This window comes from Saccopteryx bilineata, chromosome 3 (assembly GCF_036850765.1).
Source record: "Saccopteryx bilineata isolate mSacBil1 chromosome 3, mSacBil1_pri_phased_curated, whole genome shotgun sequence".
Taxonomy (NCBI): domain Eukaryota; kingdom Metazoa; phylum Chordata; class Mammalia; order Chiroptera; family Emballonuridae; genus Saccopteryx; species Saccopteryx bilineata.
The window spans coordinates 89,528,841-89,552,409 of NC_089492.1; the positions used below are offsets into that span (position 1 = coordinate 89,528,841).

The window sequence follows — 23,569 nt, forward strand, 5'->3', positions numbered from 1 at the left end:
AGGATGGCCACACAGGCCATTGCACTGTAACCAAGGTGGATGAGACAGGAAGTGAGGTGGGGAAATTGGGCTGAACCAAGGACATGTGGGTTTCCTCAGAAGTGGTAAGGAATTTGCATTGTATCCTGAAATCCACTGGGGGAGTTTGAGATGAGGAAGGGCATGATGTCTTTCAAAGCTCTCTCAGGCTGCAGAATAGAGAGAGGCTGGGGTAGGGGGGACGGAAGGGGAGAAGGGAATCACTGAGGTTACTGTAACAGGGTGGGAAGAGGTGATGGTGATTTAGACCGTGGGGAGCGGTGCTGGGTGGAGAGTGGTCAGATTTGCTTACCCAGGATAAACCGTATGTCTGTGTACCACTCCACAGGGTATTCAGCGCAGTAAATCAGATAGTAACCTTGCAGGAATCCATTTCCCATGCAGAAGACAAAGCCCTTGAAAAGTAACACAATTGGAAAAGGCCTTCCTCTAGTGAAGAATGAGTAAACAAATGTCCTGGGATATATGAGAGAGAAAGTCAAGATCCAGTGTTAAAAATATAAACAGCAATGAGAGGAAAAGGTTTCAAACAGATAATCACATCAAACCGTATTTTTAGAAGCCACTTCCCCTTATATTGGTTCAATGAAATAACATTAGCCAGCTCTAAAACAAGTGTTGATGATATTATTTGTCATGTTTCATCAAAATTCATTGTAGTATTTGTTTATTATCTTACTTTATTCTTACAATAGTCTTGAAAGGTAAATGTCATGCCCACCCAGTAATTAGTGAATTCAATCTTAGGAGCCCAGGATTGGATACTTTGATGCTTTCTGTATAAATCAAGAAGGGAAACCCAGATCATGCAGGAAGAAAGGTAAAGCCTGGCTTATCCCATCCCCCAGCAGAATGGCATTTTAATAGCAGCCAGGTGATCATATGGCTTTCCGTAATGTCTTTCCTTTATGATTTAATTATTGATATTGCAGCATTCCCTACAAAGTGGCTGCAGAATCCCTTGAGAAAGTAGAAACTTCTCTAAATGGTAGGAATTACAAATCTAGAGGAATCCAGGAAGAAGGGCTTAGAAAAATATTGCCCAAGGTATATGCTGAATTCTATATCTCAAATTCCATCTTCTTCATAATTTTGTTTTCTGTGGTACAATATAACAGGAAAGTTCTTAAACCTATATAAACAATTTAATGAATAACTATCAAATAAATACCCATATAATCACTAAGTAGGGAAACAGAACATTGTCTTTACCCAGAAAATCTCTATGGGTCCCTGTTCATAGTACCACCATCACCCCAGAGGTAACCACCATTCTGATTTTTATAATAATCATTTCCTTTTGCCTCTGCATAATTTTACCACATTTGTATGCATCACTAAAAAAATAGTTTATTTTGCTCATTTTAATTTCATATGAATTGAACCATACTCTGAATCATAGCATATTTTTTGTCTTATTTCTTTAACTCATCATTATGCTTCTGAGACTCAAACATAGGGTTGTGAATAGCTATACTTCATTTATTTTTATTGCTAAATATTATTCCCATGTAAGAATATACCATATGTGTTAATCTGTTTTACTTGGATGGATATTTGAGTTGTTTCTAGAGTATACCCACTCAGATATAATTTGGTTATAACTCCCACATTTTTCCATTATTTTAATGATTTTTTTATGTTTATGTAAGAAGTTGAATAAGAATCCAATTTATTTTTTTCCTAATGCGAGTAAATTTACTAAATATCTCTTTCTCGTTGACATGCATTGCCTTTGGTGTTCTACATTAAACTACCACATATATTGGTCTTCTCCTGGACTCTTGATTCTGTTCCATTGATCTCTCTATTGCTGAAACTACACTGTTTCAATAATTATACTTTCAAATATGTCTTTTTTTTTTATAAACTTTTTTCTTTTTTTTTTTTGTATTTTTCTGAAGCTGGAAACGGGGAGAGACAGTCAGACAGACTCCCGCATGCGCCCAACCGGGATCCACCCGGCACGCCCACCAGAGGTGATGCTCTGCCCACCAGGGGGTGATGCTCTGCCCCTCCGGGAGGGGGGGGGGTCGCTCTGCCGCGACCAGAGCCACTCTAGCGCCTGGGGCAGAGGCCAAGGAGCCATCCCCAGCGCCCGGGCCATCTTTGCTCCAATGGAGCCTTGGCTGCGGGAGGGGAAGAGAGAGACAGAGAGGAAGGAGGGGGTGGGGTGGAGAAGCAAATGGGCGCTTCTCCTATGTGCCCTGACCGGGAATCGAACCCAGGTCCCCCCGCACGCCAGGCCAACGCTTTACCGCTGAGCCAACCGGCCAGGGCCTCAAATATGTCTTAATACTGGGTGAAACTGGTCTTACATCATAACATTTTTTTAGGATTTTTCCATTTACTCTTTTCTGTTTCTTTGTTCGTGTGAACTTAAAACCAACTTGTGGAGCACCCCCTCCCAAATTTCAGAATTATTCTTAAATTTTAAAGTTAGTTAAGAGAACAAAATGACAGAAGGTGACCTCCAAGAGGTCATCCCTTCTTAAAAGCAAAGAAAAATCTGACAACATTATATTCAGAACTCTGGGTATGAACAAAAGGCTTGCAGCAACCTGGGGAGCATGTAGGCAAGAAATGGCTAGACCTTGGTGAGGGCGACAAGTTTTGTGGCATTTTAAATTACCCTGTCCCATCTCCCACCATCCAGCTCTGCACTGCCTTGAAAAGTAACAGGCCACATTCCCAGAACTGGGGGGATCGAAACTAGGCTGGTGCCCTTCCAAAGCCTCATTCCTAAAGAGAAGCCATTCCTTTACCTGTCTGCTGGTTCCCCGGCAGGCGTCACTCACGAGGCTTGTCTTTACCCCACTTCAAACTTACCCAGTGCTCACAGTTTCTAGGGAGGGGGGCTACTTTTTTAATGTCTTAACTGCAAAGTGGCCTGATGTGATGGATAACAGGTGGGGTATATTATAAAATAATGAAAAAATAATCTACAGAATGGGAGAGAGTATTTCCAAATGATTTGTGATAACAATTTAATATCTAGATATATAAAGAACTACTACAACTCAACAACAAAGAAGCAAACAACCCAATTAAAAGAGCAATGGACTTGAATAGATATTACTCCAGAAGAGATAAACAAATGTCCAATAAGCCCAAGAAAAGATGTTCAACATCATTAGGAACATGTCGATCAAAACTACAGTGATATACTACTTCAAACCAACTAGAAGGGTATAATAAAAAAAAAATTGCTGAATATAGTTGCTAAAAATTTGTTTCTCCTTTCACTTATACCCCATGAGAGAGCTCAGAGAGAAAGTGTCGTAGAAGACTACAGAAAGGCTATTTAAAAAGAGTCGTTTGCCTCCCAGTGTGGTCCTATTCATGCCAACAATGCCCCCACATAGGCCCAAAGACAAAGTCCTTGCCATTCAAAAACACAGGGCATAGTGTATGCAGTCACGCTTTCAAATTTAACCGTGTATCCTCCCCACCCCTATCCTCTGGACCTTTTAAGTCTGAATGCAAAGTCAATACTAACCACATTGCAACCAAAGGAGTGGGTATTAATCAGGAGAGCCTCACTACTATAATAAACAATTCCGAAGTCTCAGAGTTTCCACATAACAAAAGCTCATTTTTTGCTCAGTCCACAGTGCCAACCTGTTCGGTGATGCTCCACAGTCCAGAGCATCCGCCTCCTCCTCCGGCCCCAGACCCAGGAAGATAGAGAGCATGGAGGACTGTGGGTTACCTTAAGGGCCAGCTGCAGCTGGAAGTGGCGTATATTACTCCCACCCTCTTTGCTTTGGCCCCACCCAAACGCGGGGGAGCCTGGGAAATGTAGCCTAGCTGGATCTCCCAGCAAAAAAGGAGAGGAGGTTGGTGAACACACAGCACAGGCAAAAGGCTCCGGAAAGCCAGGAGTCCTGGAGAACAAATACAGGTCTTCCGATCAGGATGATTTTGATGTTGGGAAGCTGGAAGCAGGTCAAAAAACATAATTCAATAAAGAAAGCAATAAAAACAAGGACAAGGAAGGGGGGAAGTGTCAAAGTAGCTCAAGACGCTGAAATTAGTGCTTTGGAGGATTGCCGGCGAGTTTCACTGTCAAATCCCATGGCCCACATATATGGCCTGAGACTCAGTTTCCCTGACTTGAGACCACTTCACTTTAATTTCCTCTTACACCTCTAAGGTAAATTTTCATTCTTTTGTGTTTGCTCTGATGTAGAGACTGATAAGTACTCTGTAAATATAAAATTTTCTATCACTGCTAAGTAAATAATCATTTGGGGGGATTCTTATTGGAAAGGGTTAACTGAAATTGCAAATCCAATTTAAATCAAAGTAACAACCTTTAAAATTACACATCTGGCACAGACTAACTCATATTTAACTAAGTCCTTCTCAAATAGAAATGCTATTCCTAAGATTATCAAGTCAATTGAAGACTTCTCACTATATGAAATTTTAGACTTCACTGTCAATCAAAATAAATTCAAGTTCTATATCTAAATACATGGCATATATATATATATGTTATGTATATAATAACTCCTTTCTCAGCCCCATCTCCCCCTTCAGCCACCACCCCTTTTTTCTGTTTTCCTTTATAGCAAAACTCCTTCAAAGAGTTGTCTGCATTCTCTGTCTCTTCTCTTCTTTCCTCCTTGCCTCACCCATACAGAAACTCATCTTGGCGAGACCACCAGAGACTGCCACATTTTACTCCGTCTTTCTGGAAACACTTTCTTCGTTCAGCTTCCAGCACACCACTTTCCCTTGATTTTTCTCCTACATTCCTGATTTATCTTCATTTTCTTTTGCTGGTTTCTCTAGTAGTCACCCCTTGACTATTAAATATTGGAGTGCCCCAGGGCCCAGGACTCATTCTTTCTTTATTTATAGCCACTGTATATGTAATCACCTCTAATCTCATATTTTTAAATATCATCTATAGAGCGACCACTCCCAAATTTATGTCTCCAAACATTATGACTACAGTCTTTAAACCTAACTCATATGACCAACTTCCTACTAGATACCCTGTTTGAAGAATATCTCAAACCTTATACATTTCATTTCAAACCCCTAATTCCCTGCCCTTCCCCCAAACCTGTACTTCCCTGTGCCTGCCCCATCTTAGAAAACAGCACTTTCATTCTTCTGATTGCTGAGACCTAGGGCCTTAAACCATCATTGACACCCCCCATCTCTCTTTCTTTCTCATACACATACATCCTCCACATAATAAAATCTAGCAAAGCTTGTCAGCTCTACCTTCAAAATATTCCAGAATCTGGCCACATCTCAGCAACTCTATCTGAGCTCCAGCCATCATTAACCTTCCTTGGATATTTGCAAAAGCCTCCTCACTTGACCTGTCTTTCCTTCCTTGTAGCCTATCCTCCACAGAGCAGACAGAGGGAAACTGTAAGCTGAATCACACTGTTTGCCTCTGAAAAACCCCCCGCATTACAAAGGAAAAGCCAAAATCCTTATGATTGTCTTCAAGGCTCTACAAAGTTTGCCTCCCCACCACATCGCTGACTTCATCTCAACTTTCTGCCTTGCCCATCCCACTCTAGCCACCCTGGCCTCCCTGCTGTTACGTGAACAGGACTGGCATGTGCCAGCTCAGACCTTTGTCTCTTACCTGGGGAGCTCTTCCCCACATATCCACATTCCCTCACCTTTTTCACGTCTCTGTTCAAACATTATTTCTGCTGACCTATATAAAATACCAATCTGCAATGCCACTAGCACTCACTGTCCTCCAAAACCTGCTTTCCTTGTTCCTATAGCACTTTTCACAATGTTAACACATTGCGTTTTGTTTGCTAATTGTCTCTTCTCATAAGAATGTATGCTCTGTATAAGGAGAAGAACGTTATCTATTCTGTTCAAACTATACCTGCAGTGCCTTGAATAGTGCCTGGCCTAGACTAAATGCTGAATCAATGAAAGAGCCTATCATAAGCTTTAAACATTATATATTTATCATATGCACACAAATCTTTAAATAACATCCCATGCATATCAAATGCATCATAACTTCTGCTTCTAGAAAGTGAAGTAAATGTACTTTCCTGGATTCCCACTGCTAAACACAACTAATTCCCCACACATCATATATATAACAAGCATAAGAAGACTCTAAAGGGTGGAGAAGAGAAGTCACACAGGCTAGAGATCTTCAGATTTAAAGAACAACTTAGCATTCAGTGTTCTGGGATTTCTTTTTGCCTTATATAATCTAGACTTAGAGTTAGAGCTGAGGAAGCTGGCAAACACTCAGTGCCAGTGGGCACACACAAAAGCCCCAACAGAAGCTTACTCTTTCTATCCAAGTGACCAGGAAGAGGAGCAATCCAACAAGATGGAGCTTTTAAGAAAATAGTTGCTCTACGACAGCCAAACACCACAGAAAAAAAAAACTGTGCTCCCACACCACACACACACCAGCAAATATTGATATGGGGCCTAATTAATGAGAACTGTAAATGAATTCAGTAATATAGGATCAACACACAAAAGTCAGTTGTGTTTTATGTACTAACAATGAACTATCTGAAAAATAAAACAATCACATTACAATAGCATCAGAAACAATAAAATATGTAAATAAATGTAAACAAGGAGGTGAAAGAGCTGTATGCTGAAAACTATAAGACATTGATGAAAAAAATTGAAGACACAAACAAGTGGAAAGTTATCTCATGTTCATGGATCAGAATTGATATTAAAATGCCTAAACTATCCAAAGTCATCTATAAATTCAATCCAATTCCTATCAAATTTCCAATGGCCTTTTTCATAAAGATTTTAAAAATCCCAAATTTGTATGAAACCACAAAGTACCCTGAAGAATCAAAGCAATTCTGAAAAAGAAGAACAAAGTTGGAGGCATCACACTTCCTTATTCCAGACTAAATTACAAAGCCATAGTAGTAAAAACAGTATGGCACTGACATAAAAACAGACATATAATCCAAAGGAACAGACTCAAGAACCAGAAATAAACCCACACATAGGCAGTCAACTAATATTAGATAAGGGAGCCAAGAATACTCAATGGGGAAAAGATAGTCTCTTCAATAAATGGTTTAAAAAAACTGGATATCCACATCCAAAAGAATGAAATTGGACCCCTGTCTTATATCACTCATAAAATTTAACTCAAAATGGATTAAAGACTTAAATGTAAGAATCAGTACTTTAAAACTCCTAGAAGAACACACAAGGAGAAAATTCCCTGACACTGGTTTTGGCAATCATTTTTTGGATATGATACCAAATGCTCAAGCAACAAAAGGAAAAATCAGCAAGTAGGACTACATCAAACTAGAAACATCGGTATAGCAAAAGAAAAAATCAATAAAGTGAAAAGGCAACCTACAAAATGGAAAAAAAGTTTGCAAATTATACATCTGATAAAGGGTTAATATCCAAAAAGATAAGAAACTCATATAACTCAATAGCAAAAAATAATAATAACAATCCAATTAAAAATGGGCAGAGGAACTGAATAGATTTTTCTAGAAGATAACCAAATGGCCAAGAGGTACACAAAAAGGTGCTCAGCATCATTGGTCTTCAAGGAAATGCAAATGAAAATCACAATGAGATATCACCTCATACCTGTCTGAATGGCCATTATCAAAAAGACAGGTAATAGCAGGTGCTGACAATGAGGTGAAGCAAAGGGAACCCTTGTGCACTATTGATGAGAATGTTAATTGGCACAGCCACTATGGAAAACACTATTGAGTTCCTCAAAAAATTTAAAAATCCTGGCCTGTGATGGCACAGTGGATAGAGTGCCAAACTGGAACACTGAGGTCACCGGTTTGAAACCCTGGGCTTGCCTGGTCAAGGCACCTACCTATGACAAACAACCAATGAACAGCTAGAGTGAAGCAAGCCCTTCTCATCACCCCCCACACACACACCCTCCTCTCTCTTTAAAATCAATAAAATTTAAAAAATAAAAAGAGAATTACTGCAAGATCTATCATTCACACTTCGGGGTATACATTCAAAGAAAATGAGAACAGGATATCAAAAAAGATATATGCACCCCCATGTTCATTGCAGCATTATTTACAATAGCCGAAACATGGAAAGAATTTATGTTTCCACTGAGAGATGAATGGACAAAGTAAATGGAAATCCTGCCATTTGTGACAACATGGATGAAGCTTGAGGGCATTATGTCAATTGAAATCAGCCGGAGAGAAAGAGCCAAATACTTATATGGGGACTCTAACTTATATGGGGACCCGAAGAAACTGAACTCAGAAACAGAGAGAAGAGTGGTGCTTGCCAGGGTTAGGGATGAGTGAGGGCAGGGAAATAGGTGAAGGGAGTCACCTAGAGGGTACAAACTTCCAGTTCTAAGATAAATAAGTTCTGGGTATCTAATGTAGGGCATGGTGACTATAGTTAGCAATATTATGTTGTTAACTATGTTATTATTTAGCTTGAACAATGCTAAAAAAGTTGTTCTTACAGTCTCTTTAACAAAGGGTGTTGGGAAAATTGGACAGCTACCTGCAAAAAAAATAAAACTAGACCACCAATTTACGCTATTCACAAAAATAAACTCAAAATGGATAAAAGACTTAAATGTAAGTTATCAAATCTTAAGCATCTTAGAAGAAAACATAGGCAGTAAGCTCTCCAACATCTCTCGCAGCAATATATTTGCTGATTTACCTCCAAAGGCAAGTGAAATAAAGGACAGGATGAACAAATGGAACTATATCAAACTAAAAAGCTTTTGCACAGCTAAAGATAATATGAACAAAATAAAAAGACAAATCACACAATGGGAGAACATACTCAACAATACATCTGATAAGGGGTTAAAAACCAAAATTTATAAAGAACTTGTAAAACTCAACATCAGGAAGACAAACAATCCAATAAAAAATGGGCAAAAGAAATGAATAAACACTTCTCCAAAGAGGACATACTGATGGCCAATAGGCAGATGAAAAAATGTTCAACATCACTAATCATTACAGAAATGCAAATTAAAGCCACAATGAGATACCACCTCACACCAGTCAGAATGGCGCTCATTAACAAAACAACACATGATAGGTGCTGGCTAGGATGTGGAGAAAAGGGAACCCTCCTGCACTGCTGGTGGGAATGCAGACTGGTGCAGCCACTGTGGAAAACAGTATGGAGATTCCTCAAAAAATTAAAAATGGATCTTCCTTTTGACCCAGCCATCCCCCTTTTAGGAATATATTCTAAGAACTCCAAATCACTGATTCAAAAGAAGAAATGCACCCCCATGTTTATGGCATCATTGTTTACAATAGCCAAGATCTGGAAATAGCCCAAGTGTCCGTCAGTGGACGAGTGGATTAAAAAGCAGTGGTACATAGCCCTGGCCGGTTGGCTCAGTGGTAGAGAGTCGGCCTGGCGTGCAGGAGTCCCGGGATTGATTCCCGGCCAGGGCACACACTCGATTCCCAGAGGTGCCCATCTGCTTCTCCACCCCTCCCCCTCTCCTTCCTCTCTGTCTCTTTCTTCCCCTCCCGCAGCCAAGGCTCCACTGGAGCAAAGTTTGCCCGGGTGCTGAGGATGGCTCTGTGGCCTCTGCCTCAGGCGCTAGAATGGCTCTGATTGCGGCAGAGCGACGCCCCAAGATGGACAGAGCATCGCCCCCTGGTGGGCATGCCGGGTGGATCCCGGTCAGGCTCATGCGGGAGTCTGTCTGACTGCCTCCCCGTTTCCAACTTCAGAAAAATACAAAAAAAAAAAAAAAAAAGCAGTGGTACATATACACAATGGAATACTATGGGGCCATGAAAAAGAAGGAAATCTTACCTTTTGCGACAACATGGATGAACCTGGAAACTATTATGTTAAGTGAAATAAGCCAGGCAGAGAACAAAAAATATCATATGACCTCACTTATTTGAGGAATCCAATGAACAATGTGAACTGAGGAACAGAACAGAGGCAGAGGCAGGATCAAAGGGACCAGAGGGAAAGCAGACAGAGGGAAAGGGGATGAGAGGATGGGATCAGAGAAGGGAAAGAGATTGGTGAAATTTTATACACGTAACAGCATTGTAGAGAGCAGAAAAGCAAATCCCGGAGGGAAGAGGGGAGGGCTTTGGAGGGAGGGGGGCAAGGGGGATGTTGAGAGGAGCACGAGGGCAGGATGTATTTAGTGGGACACTTGAATCTATGTAAACACAATAAATTAAAATCAATAAACTATACAATTCAAATAAAATAATGGTTGAAAAAAAAGAGTTGTTCTTAAAAGTTCCCACCACATAACCAAAAAATGACAACTATGTGAGGTGATGGATATGTTCATTAACCTTAGTGTTCATTAATCTTATATATTATTCCACAATATATACTTATATCAAATAATCACATTGTACATGTTAAAATTATACAATGTTACATGTCAGTTATATATCAGTAAAGCTGGAAATGTATCATATATTTTTAAATAATAAATACCATAGATAAATCAAATTGGAATTGTTTTAAATTCAAGCAATCCACAGGAAGCAGGGAAAAGAAATTGGATATGGAAAAGCAGACCAAAAGAAATAAAAGACCTAACCTTTAGTACAGGGGTGCCCAAACTACGGCCCGAGGGCCACATGCGGCCCCCTGAGGCCATTTATCCGGCCCCCACCGCACTTCCAGAAGAGGCACCTCTTTCATTGGTGGTCAGTGAGAAGAGCATAGTTCCCATTGAAATACTGGTCAGTTTGTTGATTTAAATTTACTTATTCTTAAACATAACAAAGAATGTAAAGGACCTATATAATGAAAATTACAAAGCATTGTTAAGGGAAATCGAAAAAGATACAATGAGATGGAAAAATATTCCTTGTTCTTGGATAGGAAGAATAAATATAATCAAAATGGCCATATTACCCAAAGCAATATACAAATTTAATGCAATTCCCATCAAAATCCCTATGAGATTTTTTAAAGAAATGGAACAAAAAATCATCAGATTTATATGGAACTATAAAAAACCCCGAATAGCCAAAACAATCCTAAGGAAAAAGAATGAAGCTGGGGGCATTACAATACCTGACTTTAAACTATATTATAGGGCCACGATAATCAAAACAGCATGGTATTGGCAGAAAAATAGACACTCAGACCAATGGAACAGAATAGAAAGCCCAGAAATAAAACCACATATATATGGTCAAATAATCTTTGATAAAGGGGCCAACAACATACAATGGAGAAAAGAAAGCCTCTTCAACAAATGGTGTTGGGAAAACTGGAAAGCCACATGCAAAAGAATGAAACTCGACTATAGCCTGTCCCCGTGTACTAAAATTAATTCAAAATGGATCAAAGACCTAAATATAAGACCTGAAACAATAAAGTACATAGAAGAAGACATAGGTACTAAAATCATGGACCTGGGTTTTAAAGAACATTTTATGAACTTGACTCCAATGGCAAGAGAAGTGAAGGCAAAGATAAATGAATGGGACTACATCAGAATAAAAAGTTTTTGCTCAGCAAGAGAAACTGATATAAAAATAAACAGACACCCAACTAAATGGGAAATGATATTTACAAACAACAGCTCAGATAAGGCCCTAATATCAAAAATTTACAAAGAACTCATAAAACTCAACAACAAACAAACAATCCAATAAAAAAATGGGAAGAGGACATGAACAGACACTTCTCCCAGGAAGAGATACAAATGGCCAACAGATATATGAAAAGATGCTCAGCTTCATTAGTTATTAGAGAAATGCAAATCAAAACTACAATGAGATACCACCTCACCCCTGTTAGATTAGCTATTATCAACAAGACGGGTAATAGCAAATGTTGGAGAGGCTGTGGAGAAAAAGGAACCCTCATTCACTGTTGGTGGGACTGTAAAGTAGTACAACCATTATGGAGGAAAGTAAGGTGGTTCCTCAAAAAACTGCAAATAGAACTACCTTATGACCCAGCAATCCCTCTACTGGGTATATACCCCAAAACCTCAGAAACATTGATACGTGAAGACACATGTAGCCCCATGTTCATTGCAGCACTGTTCACAGTGGCCAAGACATGGAAACAACCAAAAAGCCCTTCAGTAGAAGACTGGATAAAGAAGATGTGGCACATATACACTATGGAATACTACTCTGCCATAAGAAATGATGACATCAGATCATTTACAGCAAAATGGTGGGATCTTGATAACATTATAAGGAGTGAAATAAGTAAATCAGAAAAAAACAAGAACTACATGATTCCATACATTGGTGGAACATAAAAATGAGACTAAGAGACATGGACAAGAGTGTGGTGGTTACCAGGGGTGGGGGGAGGGAGGACATGGGAGGGAGGGAGGGAGAGAGTTAGGGGGAGGGGGAGGGGCACAGAGAACTAGATAGAGGGTGGCGGAGGACAATCTGACTTTGGGCGAGGGGTACGCAACATAATTTAATGACAAAATAACCTAGACATGTTTTCTTTGAATATATGTACCCTGATTTATTAATGTCATCCCATTACCATTAATAAAAATTTATTTAAAAAAAATTTACTTATTCTTTATTTTCAATATTGTATTTGTTCCCATTTTGTTTTTTTACTTTAAAATAAGATATGTGCAGTGTGCATAGGGATTTGTTCATAGTTTTTTTTATAGTCCGGCCCTCCAGTGGTCTGAGGGACAGTGAACTGGCCCCCTGTGTAAAAAGTTTGGGGACCCCTGCTTTAGTATATCAATAATTTTAGTCTAATTGTCAGATCTTGTTGCATTTATAGTAGTCATTTGTTATATGTGCCACCTAACAGTCGTTCTTCCTTCCAGGGCTCACCTCCTTCCCCAGTCTTAGCCCATGAGAGGGTTCATTCTCTTCAGTCTCCTTAGCCAATCACAACAGTGGTTGTTTCAAGGATGGGCATGCAACCCAACAAACCCCACTAAGGTTTTGTCTACATTTCTCATAGAACTATTCTTTTCCACATGCCTTGGATACGAGAGGCTGTAAGCTCTTAGATTCTATGGTTGTCCAGCCACTACCAAGGAACAGCCTTTCTGAGAATAGAGTCAGTAAAAGACGTAGAGCCAAAAGCCAGAGAAACCAGATCCTGATGGTATCTTTGCAACCACCGCACTCATCTGGACCTGAAGTTGGAAGTTTCCAGTTATGAGAGTTTTTAAGTTCAGGTTTTACTTAAGCCTATCTGATTGACTTTCCGGTCACTTGGAACTGAGAGTCATGATTAATGCACCATCCCACTGTTCTCTTTTGAAATAAACACTAAACTTTTGCGTTTAAAGCTAGAATTGGTGAGGCTTTGAAGTTGCATTTAATCATAAAATAGTGTTTCCCCCAATTTTTCCCTTTGGAGCAGAACCCACCAAGATGTCTTTCCTTGTTGGAGCCTCTCCATATGCCAAAGGGCTCGAGGCCAACCAGTCCTCTGGGGCCATGGCCCACTTCCCTGCGTTCTTCCCAAAAAATAACAAACACTAACAATGAACATTCACCTGTCCATAACTCAGATCATACCTGTCATTCATTGTAAATAATAGTTTTGGATGTAATAGAGAGTGGGATGCACTGGCCAAATGCACAGAACGAATCAGTGCTGCCTCCCATCCACTTACATTGTATTATGACCTCATGCAGTGGGTTGAATGGTGGCCCTCAGACAAAACATGCCTCAGACAAAACGTGGAGTGGGCATGGTTTTTATTTTAAACCATTAAAAAAAAGTGAATATTATCTTATATGGGAAAAGATGTGATTAAATCAAGCATCTTGAGAGGAGAGTATCCTGGATAATCTGGGTAGACCTAGAGCAATCACAAGTACCCTTATACAAGAAAGGGGCAGAAAAAGAGAAGAAAGGCCCACAGAGTAAAGCGATGGGAAGACAGCACAGAGAGGCAACCACAAGGCAGGAGTGCTAACCGCCGTAAGACGCTGATGGACAAGGAATGGACTGTCCTTTAGAGCTTCCAAAGGGAGCACAGACTTCTGACACCCTGATTTCAGACTCTGGCCTCCAGAATGGTGAGAGAAAAGTCTCTGTTGTTTTCAGCCACGTAGGTTGTGGTGCCGTTAGAGCAGCCACAGGGAACTAAAACACCTTGTCAGAGTAATAATTGGCCATTGAAATTGATTTCAGTTCAGACATCCAGTAGAGGAAACACTGGCAAAGGACCCCAAGCAGCTAATATTTTTACAGTGCCTACTATGTTCTAAGTATTTTGCATGTATTAAGTCACTTAATGTTTATAATAACCCTAGGAGATTAGTATGTTAATCATCTCCATTTTGTAAACAAGGAAACCGAGGCACAGTGAGATTACCAGCTTAAGGCAGTGGTTCTCAAAATGTGCACCCTAGAAGATTTCCAGGTGCGCCCTATGGTATTCCAGAAAAATATGTGCCTGTTGGGGACCAAAAAACCAACAGGGTTTTTCGAGTTTAGATTTTTGGGGGACTGAGGTGTGGGGAATTGGCTGTAAACTGACAGTTGACAGTCTGCCCAACCCCCCACCTCACTTGCCTGATTAGGTTGCAAAAGGCTGTTAAGCTGTGGTGCTAGATTGCTTAAACTACCCCCATGTTCCCCGGAAAGACTGGAGGCAAGTTCCTTCTATCCTTTGTTTGGTATAAAGTTCAGATGATATGTATGGTGAGGTTTTTCTACACTCAACACAATTAAGAGTAAAAAGAGAGGAATTCTTCAACGTATTGACAAGGAAATGAGAGTTTGCCTTTCAAAAATATGCCCAAACATTGAAGAAATCGCTAGGACATATCGGACTCATGTTTCTCATAAATGCAAGAATGAAAAAACTTAATACATTCACACCAGGACCTGCCGAATTTACTAAATCTTACTAAAAATGTATCTATATTTAAAAAAAAACTTTTATGATATTTTTTAATTTTTTAACCCCTTTTTTACAAATTTTAAAAAAGCATACCTCAAAAAATGTAACATAAATATGTTTTTTAATGTCAGAATAAATAAATTTTTGTCATATTTATTTCATTTAATTACCATAAAAGCATACTTGGACTTTATATTTTTCTTTAATATTTGACTTAATTATTATAACATATTTCTCAGAAATTTGTATATAATGCACCTACAATTATTTGTAGGATTTTAAATGTGCCCCAACTTCAAAAAGTTTGAGAACCACTGGCCTAAGGTCATACAGCTACAAAATATCAGAGCTGGGATTCAAGCTGGAACCAGCTTCACCTGTTATTGAGCATTTTGCTCTCCTACAGTCACTGTGTTTAAAAAAGAAAAAGCATCCATTGCATATGCACTTGCCTACATCAGAGGTTCTTACCGGTTGCATAATGAAATCACCTGAGGGGTGTTAGGAACACTAAAAGGAGAGAAGCACATGGCAGACAGGGTCATCAGAATCTTAGGCATAGGACATAGAGCATTAGTAGCATTTGAACATTTCCCGAGATGGTTTAAATGTGCAGTAAGGGTTAAAAACCACTAACATAATACCCTCCAATGGCAGATTTAACTAATTTGTTTAAATTGGCATTGACCAGATATTTTGGCTCTTCCAAATTCTGTGTCCACATAAAGAAATTAGATTGCCAAATCTAGTAGAAGAAAAGTTAAATTCAATAAAACTACATTTTTTCCCCTCTGCAATAGAGTGGTTAACCATTTTCTATCAAAGGCAGTTCTATGGGAAAAGTTCAGTGTGACGTTTCCCCCAAAGCTTCTGGGACTTCTTCCCATTTTGTTCTGATGTCCTGTAAGTGAGGACAGCCAGGTCCCACTGTCAACCCCTGAAGATGTCATCTGGTAATAATTTAGTAGAGATTTTTTTTTTAATTTTTCCATTGATTTAAGAGAGAAAAAGAGAGGATGGGAGAGAGAGAGAGAAGTATCAACTTGTTCACTTTATTGTTGCATTTAGTTATGCACTTATTGGTTGCTTTTTGTATGTTCCCTGACCAGGGATCAAACCCGTGACCTTAGTGTGCTGGGAAGATGCTCTATTCACTGAGCCACCTGGCCAGTGCCTCAATAGACTTATTTAAACTATGAAAAACATTGAGATGGTTAGTTCATGAAGACCTAAAATATGGTATACCATTTTTAAGTTTTCTGTTTATATGTTTTTAAGTCTTTATATTTGTGTCCTGGTAGTAATGGAAGACTCTGGAACAGCTCAATTGCTCATTTTTCTTCTTTCTTCCAGCCTCCAGCTCAAAAGGAAAGTTGATTATGAATACCTAATGAGTTACCAAAGTTTTAAAAAAGTTTGAGGATTTCTCTGAGTAATGGAAATATAATCATCATTGAGATACAAATGCCTGCAAGAAACATGCTACTGATCACTGACCTTATTCATTCACTCATTCACTCATTCAATCCCCAGGAGATCAAAATCTGAGTAAACAAAGAGGCTTGGTTCAGCCTCTTGGTCTGAATAATACCAACTCATTTGACTAACTAGTTTATCTTTTCTTTTCCTTTAAGTTGATAACTATGGCATGGGTTTTAGCATTGTTTAGACACATCTGCTCAGCCACTCATGCTAACTGGTCATGACCAAATTAATAAATTATAATGGTAACATGGGGTGGTTTTCATCTTGAAATGCAAAGTTCAACAAACCTACTAAGGTAGACTAAGGACGAGGCACATTCACTGCTGAACACAAAGACATCATTTCACTAAAATGCAATTTTGTCTCCCTTATTTTTTATTATTTGAAAAAAATATAGTCATGGTTTTCTAATTCCAGTTGTTTGGTTTTATACTATAGCCCAGGTTTACAGGCCTTCTGATTTTTTTTTAGAAACAAACAGCTTTGTACAGCTATATAGCAATAAGTCCTAGATGTTGCCATCATTCTGAGAACGTTTAAGGACTTTCAATCCTCATTTAAATATTGTCCTGGGACTCAGTAACCCTAATCAAAAGGTACAATATTCACGATGAAACCTGTTCAGCAGATCTCCCTTCTACATCTGCAGTTCATTGTTCATTTAGACAAAAGAAAAAGAAAAAGCATTTTCTGAGGTCTCTGTGGCAGAATTTACTATGTAGAAATCTCAAACCTATCCTTCAGAAGCATCTACTGATATCTCCTACACTCTATCCCTACTGTATAACCTTAGAGCCACCTGCCAGCCATAGCTACATGGAGCCACAGGACCCAAGTAAAGAAAACCACCATTTTCCTGTCATGCTTAGCTCTCCACAAAGTTAGAAATGTGTAATGTGGGATCAAAAGGTCATTGCACATTAAGCCTGAGAATGGAAAAAGCAATAGGTTACAATGAAATGAAGGAGACAATTATGGTCTGAATGTTTGTGTAATTACCTTTGGAGGTAATTAGGTCATGATGCTGGAACCTTCACGAATGGAAATCAGTGCTCTGATAAGAAGAGGCCAGAGAGCTAACTCACTCTCTTTTCACCATGTGAGGATACAACAAAAAGTCAGCCATCTGCAACCCAGAAGAGGTACCTTGACAAAATCAGACCTTGCTGGCACCGTAATTTCAAACTTCCAGCTTCCATAAGCCTGGAAAATAAATTTCTAGTGTTGATAAGCTACTAAGTTTATGGTATTTTGTTATAACAATCTGGGCTGACTAAGACAGTGACACTCTGGATAAACTGATGGAAAGTTTAGCAACACAAACCAATGGCCTTTGTCATAACATTGAGTACAAGCAGAGGTTACTAGAAGACAACAAGTCAACCAGTTTTACAGATGGTCAAATTAGCAAAGCTAAATGCTAAAATGCCTGTACTCCCTGCAACCCTGAGGAACAGAGAGATACAAACCAGGGACTTCTGCTTCCAGTAAAGACAGAATAATTGGATTTACCTTCTGGGCTGAAAAATACAAAACAACAAGACAAATTCTATGAAATAATGATTAACAAAAAACTAGATATAAAGTTATAAAAGACAAGAATCCCTGATGGGCATTTTTTTTTTAATGTGAACCTTATGAATGACCTAGCTTAATGTTTTGAGAGAATTTCCCTTTGGAAGGGGATTCCAGAGAGAAGCTAGAAGATTTCTTAAGAAAAGAAAATGGAACTGAGACTCCAGAAGATCAAAAATGTAGAATTCTCAGGACAAAGTACTAAAGACTAGGGAGATACACAGAGATCTACAGAGGGTCCTCCTCAAGTATTCAGCAAAGTATTAATTAGTGTTCTTGTGTAAGAAAAGGTTCCCCCCAATAACACTAAGAAAAACAGTGACCAATGTATACACATGGCCAGGAATACAGCCCATTCCCACCAGATAGATAGGAAAAGTCATAATACTTGAAGTATTGGGTAGAGAATTTAGAAAGTTTTTCCTGTAAAGGAGGAGATTAATTAGCCTTAGCACTAGCACTCTTCTGAAACCACCTAACAAATCTGATCAAGACTTGAAAGGATCAAATTATTTCCAAGTAACTTAACTGTATTCCAAAACAAAGCTCAAGAATATTTATGGCCCTGGCGGGTTGGCTCAGTGGTAGAGCATCGGCCTGGAGTGCGGGGGACCCGGGTTCGATTCCCGGCCAGGGCACATAGGAGAAGCGCCCATTTGCTTCTCCACCACCCCCTCCTTACTCTCTGTCTCTCTCTTCCACTCCCGCAGCCAGGGCTCCATTGGAGCAAAGATGGCCCCGGGTGCTGGGGATGGCTCCTTGGCCTCTGCCCCAGGCGCTAGAGTGGCTCTGGTTGCAGCAGAGCGATGCCCTGGAGGGGCAGAGCATCGCCCCCTGGTGGGCAGAGCGACATCCCTGGTGGGTGTGCCGGGTGGATCCAGGTCGGGCGCATGCGGGAGTCTGTCTCTCCCCGTTTCCAGCTTCAGAAAAATACAAAAAAAAAAAAAAAAGAATATTTATAATACAAATAGGATGATTGGATGGGATCAGAAAAGAGAAAGAGATTGGTGAAATTATACACACATAACACATTATAGAGAGCAGAAAAGCTAATCCTGGAGTGAAAGGGGGAGGGCGTTGCAGGGAGGGTGCATTTGGGGGGACACTATAATTTTTGTAAACACAATAAATTAAAATTTAAGAAAGAAAGAAATGCTCATTAAAAAAAAAGAATGCAATTACACCCAATAAGGTACAGTGTCTAACCATTCAATCAGGTATACAAAGAAGCAGGAAAAGACTTCACATAATGAGAAGAATAATCAATCAAAAGTGACACAGAAATAACACAGATATTAGAACTAGCAGACAATGACATGAAAACAGCTATTATAACTGCCTTTCATAAAATTAACATTTATAAAATTAAGTAGAAACATGGCAGATAGCAAAAAAAAAGACAAAAATCAAACTTCTAGAGAGAAAAACTACAATGCCTGAGAAGAAAATACTCCAAATAGGATTAGCAATAGATACAATATTGTAGAAGAAAGGATTATGAACTTGAAGACATAGCAATAAAAGTTTTCTAAAATGAGACACACAGAAAGAAAGGATCTAAAGAAATGAAGAATACATTGGATTTCAGGTAAACATTTCTATAACATTTGAACTGTTGATTGTGTTGGGTGCCTATGTACTCTTATTGATCATTGTCACCCTAACAAATTTAGTTTTATAAATTAAAAAAAGAGAACATCAAAAAAACCTCAGAAAAAAAAAGAAAGAAATGAAGAGATCCACAAGCTACAGGATAGCTTCATATAAACAGAGGCCTCAGATATGTAATTGAAGTCCCTAAACAATAGAAGAAGGGAGGGGAGGTAGGTGTGCTGGGGGGGGGTAGAGGGAATCAAGATTAATGTACAAAAATAGTCCCAAATTTGATTAAAATTTTAAACCCATATATTTAAGAAGTTTAAAGAATCCCAGCACAAGAAATATGAAAAAAAAATACACCAAAGAATAATCAAATTGCTCAAAATCATTAATAAGGGAAAAATATTTATATTAAAAGTAATTAGAGACAAAAAGACACATGTACAGGGCAGAAAAATGGCAGCATGTGAGGTTCCCCTGGTCTCAGCCCTTGAAGTTACAACAAATTGAACAGCTGTAATTTAACAAAGTATCCCCTGCTCCACACAGAGGTTCACACATTGAAACATCTGAAGGTGTGCGAGTCTGAACAACCAGAGGAGGAGGGAAAGGAGAGGAGCAGAGATGGGCATCATGGATGCAGCCAAGAGCTCACTGCAGGTCTCAAGAGAGAGGAAGAATCAGGTTGCCGCCGGCACTCCCTCCAGTCATGAGGAGCAGAGATACAGACTCAAGCATTGCAGACTGAGTGGTCAGTATTCGCTGCAGCTGAGCCCAGTACCAGGGAGAAGACAGAGTACAAAGGTACAGCTGCAACTGTTTGGCAGCCACTGTGGCCAGACAAAAAACAAAGCCATGGAGCCTGGCCACTTCCCCTACCCTCCCAGATCTAGGAGTAGGCCTCAGATGAAGCTGTAGCAGTGACTGCCAGGCTACAGAAGACATTATCTGCAGCACTGAGAACTGGAGAAGTGGAAGCATTTTTTTCTGAGTAGCAGGCACACATTGTGCCTAATCTCAGTGACAGGGTGGAGATATAGATGTGAGGCAGCTAAAGTCTGACAGTTGCCATTATGGAGAGGAAAACAAAGCCACAAACACACTGACTGGTTTCTCCCAACTCACCCTGCCCAGATCTGTCATGGCTGAACCCAGCACTGCCTGGTTCAGCCAGAACCACAGTGTCTGGTTGCAAGGGACAGCCCTGGGATTTCACAGGCTCAAAATTTCATTGCACACCACATTCCCCAACAGAGGTGGTGCCTTGGACCCAGGCAACCTAGTCAAAGTGCAGATGCCAACCTCTCCAGGAAAAACAGGGCATTTCCCACCACCATGCAGATCCAATAAGTCAGAGGAGTGAAAAAAAAAAATTTTTTTAATTTATGCTTCAGTGCCACCTACTGGAAAACAAAAGAAAAACTTCATATCAACCTCCTAAGTAGAGAGTGCCACTCTTAAAGAAAAAAAGCAGATTTCATTTCCATAAAATATCAAGTTTCAACCCTTCTTATCTCATGACACACATAAACTAATTACTAAAATTCTGAAGCACACCAAACACATGCTATAAGTTTTGCCAATCTGACAAAAAAAAATCTGAAAAATATACAAAAGTATAATTTTCATTCATTCACACTGGACAGCTATTGTTGCCTTGGCTGTTGTCATTTTTTTTTATTTGACACTCCAAGGAAAAAAAGGTTGGTGCTCCTGACTAAATAGTAAGGTATTGCATGTTTTAAAAATTCTTGTGGCACACCAGTATGTCTCTTGCAGCAACTTGTTGAAAATTGATGCCATAAATGCCTAATCAAAGTAAGAATACATCAAACACCAGGAATAACCATGATAATAGTTATTCTGAGACAGCTCAGAAAGAAAACAAGAACTCTCCAGAAAATAAACTTAAATATGTGGAAATGTGTGACTTAAATGGAGAGAATTCAAGACTGTAGTTCTGAGGTGGGGTGGAGGCAGATGGGCAGTTTAATGAACTCAGAAATAAAATCAATAAATTAAAGAAGTACTTTATCAAAGAGATTGAAACTCTAAAAGAGAACCAAATATAAATCTGGAGCTGAAGAACTAAGTAAAAGAGATGAAAAATGAATTAGCTAACTTAGGAAATAGAGTTGACCACATGGAGAAAAGAATTAGTGATATCAAAGATAGAAATCTAGAAATAACAATGATGGAAGAAAGAGCAATATAAAAATAATGGGTATACTAGGAGAAGGGAACAGAGAGCCTATTCCAGCAAATAGTCAAGAGAAGTTCCCAAGCCCATGGAAAGGGCTGAATCCTCAAATCCAAAAAGATAACAGAATATGTAATTATCTCAAAATAAAGATCTTCTCCAAGGCACATTACATTAAAATTGTCAAAAACTAATGACAAAGAAAGAATTCTCAAGGCAGCATGGGAAAAAAAGGTGGCCTATAAAAAAATTCCATTAGGTTATCATCAGATTTTTCAGCAGAAACTCTATAAGCTAGGAGAGAGTGAAATCAAATATTCAAGCTATCAAAAAGGGATAAGTTACCAGGCAAGAATAATATATCCATCAAAGTTATCTTTTTGATATGAAGAAAAAAATAAAGACTTTTCAGACATACAGAAGCTGAGGGAATTTACCACCACAAAACCTCCATTACAGGTAATACTGAAAGGGGTTATTCTACCTGAAACAAAAATACAAGTAGATACAAAACTATGAATAAGATGACTAACAGACAAGACTAACAGAAGCAGGAAATTGCAACCCTCTTTCAGAATAAGACACCATACACTTAAATATCACATAAAGCAGTGGTCCCCAAACCCCAGGCCGCGGACCAGTACCGGTCCGTGGGCCATTTGGTACCAGTCTGCAGAGAAAGAATAAATAACTTAATTTCCATTTTATTTATATTTAAGTGTGAATGATGTTTTAGTTTTAAAAAATGACCAGATTCCCTGTTACATCTGTCTAAGACTCACTCTTGATGCTTGTCTTGGTCACATGATACATTTATCCATCCCACCCTAAAGACCGGTCTGTGAAAATATTTTCTGACATTAAACCGGTCTGTGACCCAAAAAAGGTTGGAGACCACTGACATAAAGTTTAAAAGAGTTTAAAACAAAAACTTTTTTTGCCTGATCAGGTGGTGACACAGTGGATAGAGCATTGGACTGGGACACCGAAGACCCAGGTTTGAAACCCTGAGATCGCCAGCTTGAGCGCGGGCTCATCTGGTTTGAACAAGGCTCGCAGGCTTGAGCCCAAGGTTGCTGGCTTGAGCAAGGGGTTACTCAGTTTGCTGTAGCCCCTCAGTCAAGGCACATATGAGAAAGCAATTAATGAACAACTAAGGTTCACAAAGAAGAATTGATGCTTCTCATCTCTCTCCCTTCCTGTCTGTCTGTTCCAATCTATCCCTCTCGCTGACTCTCTCTCTCTCTCTGTCAAAAATTAAAAAAATAGGCCCTGGCCAGTTGGCTCAGCGGTAGAGCGTCGGCCTGGCGTGTGGGGGACCCTGGTTTGATTCCCGACCAGGGCACATAGGAGAAGCGCCCATTTGCTTCTCCACCCCCACCCCCTCCTTCCTCTCTGTCTCTCTCTTCCCCTCCTGCAGCCAAGGCTCCATTGGAGCAAAGATGGCCTGGGCGCTGGGGATGGCTCCTTGGCCTCTGCCCCAGGCGCTAGAGTGGCTCTGGTCGCGGCAGAGCGACGCCCTGGAGGGGCAGAGCATCGCCCCCTGGTGGGCAGAGCATCGCCCCTGGTGGGCATGCCGGGTGGATCCCGGTCGGGCGCATGCGGGAGTCTGTCTGACTGTCTCTCCCCCGTTTCCAGCTTCAGAAAAAAAAAAAAAATGTAAAGGGGGAGTAAAGGTTTTTATATTCCAACTATCATCAATATTAATTCATACATGCCTATGTAAATTTATTGAAAGTATATACTTGATGTGCTGTGGGTTTTGTTTTTTTTTACCAAATGACTATATGCTTATTTCCATCTTAGATATAGTTTAAGAGGCTAATATT

At 39.6% G+C, this 23,569-nt stretch overlaps 1 protein-coding gene and 1 non-coding gene across 2 annotated transcripts in view; one reads left to right on the top strand and one right to left on the bottom strand.

Annotated features, from left to right (window-relative positions):
* The window catches only part of SRD5A2 (steroid 5 alpha-reductase 2), a 54,410-nt gene that overhangs the window by 9,870 nt on the left and 20,971 nt on the right, over positions 1 to 23,569 (bottom strand). The window contains exon 2 of the mRNA XM_066266842.1: positions 332 to 495. Coding sequence (XP_066122939.1) covers positions 332 to 495 — 164 coding nt within the window. The remainder of the gene's footprint in view (positions 1 to 331; positions 496 to 23,569) is intronic.
* On the top strand, positions 18,504 to 18,579 carry TRNAS-GGA (transfer RNA serine (anticodon GGA)). The gene has a single exon. It is a non-coding gene; the product is annotated as a tRNA-Ser (tRNA).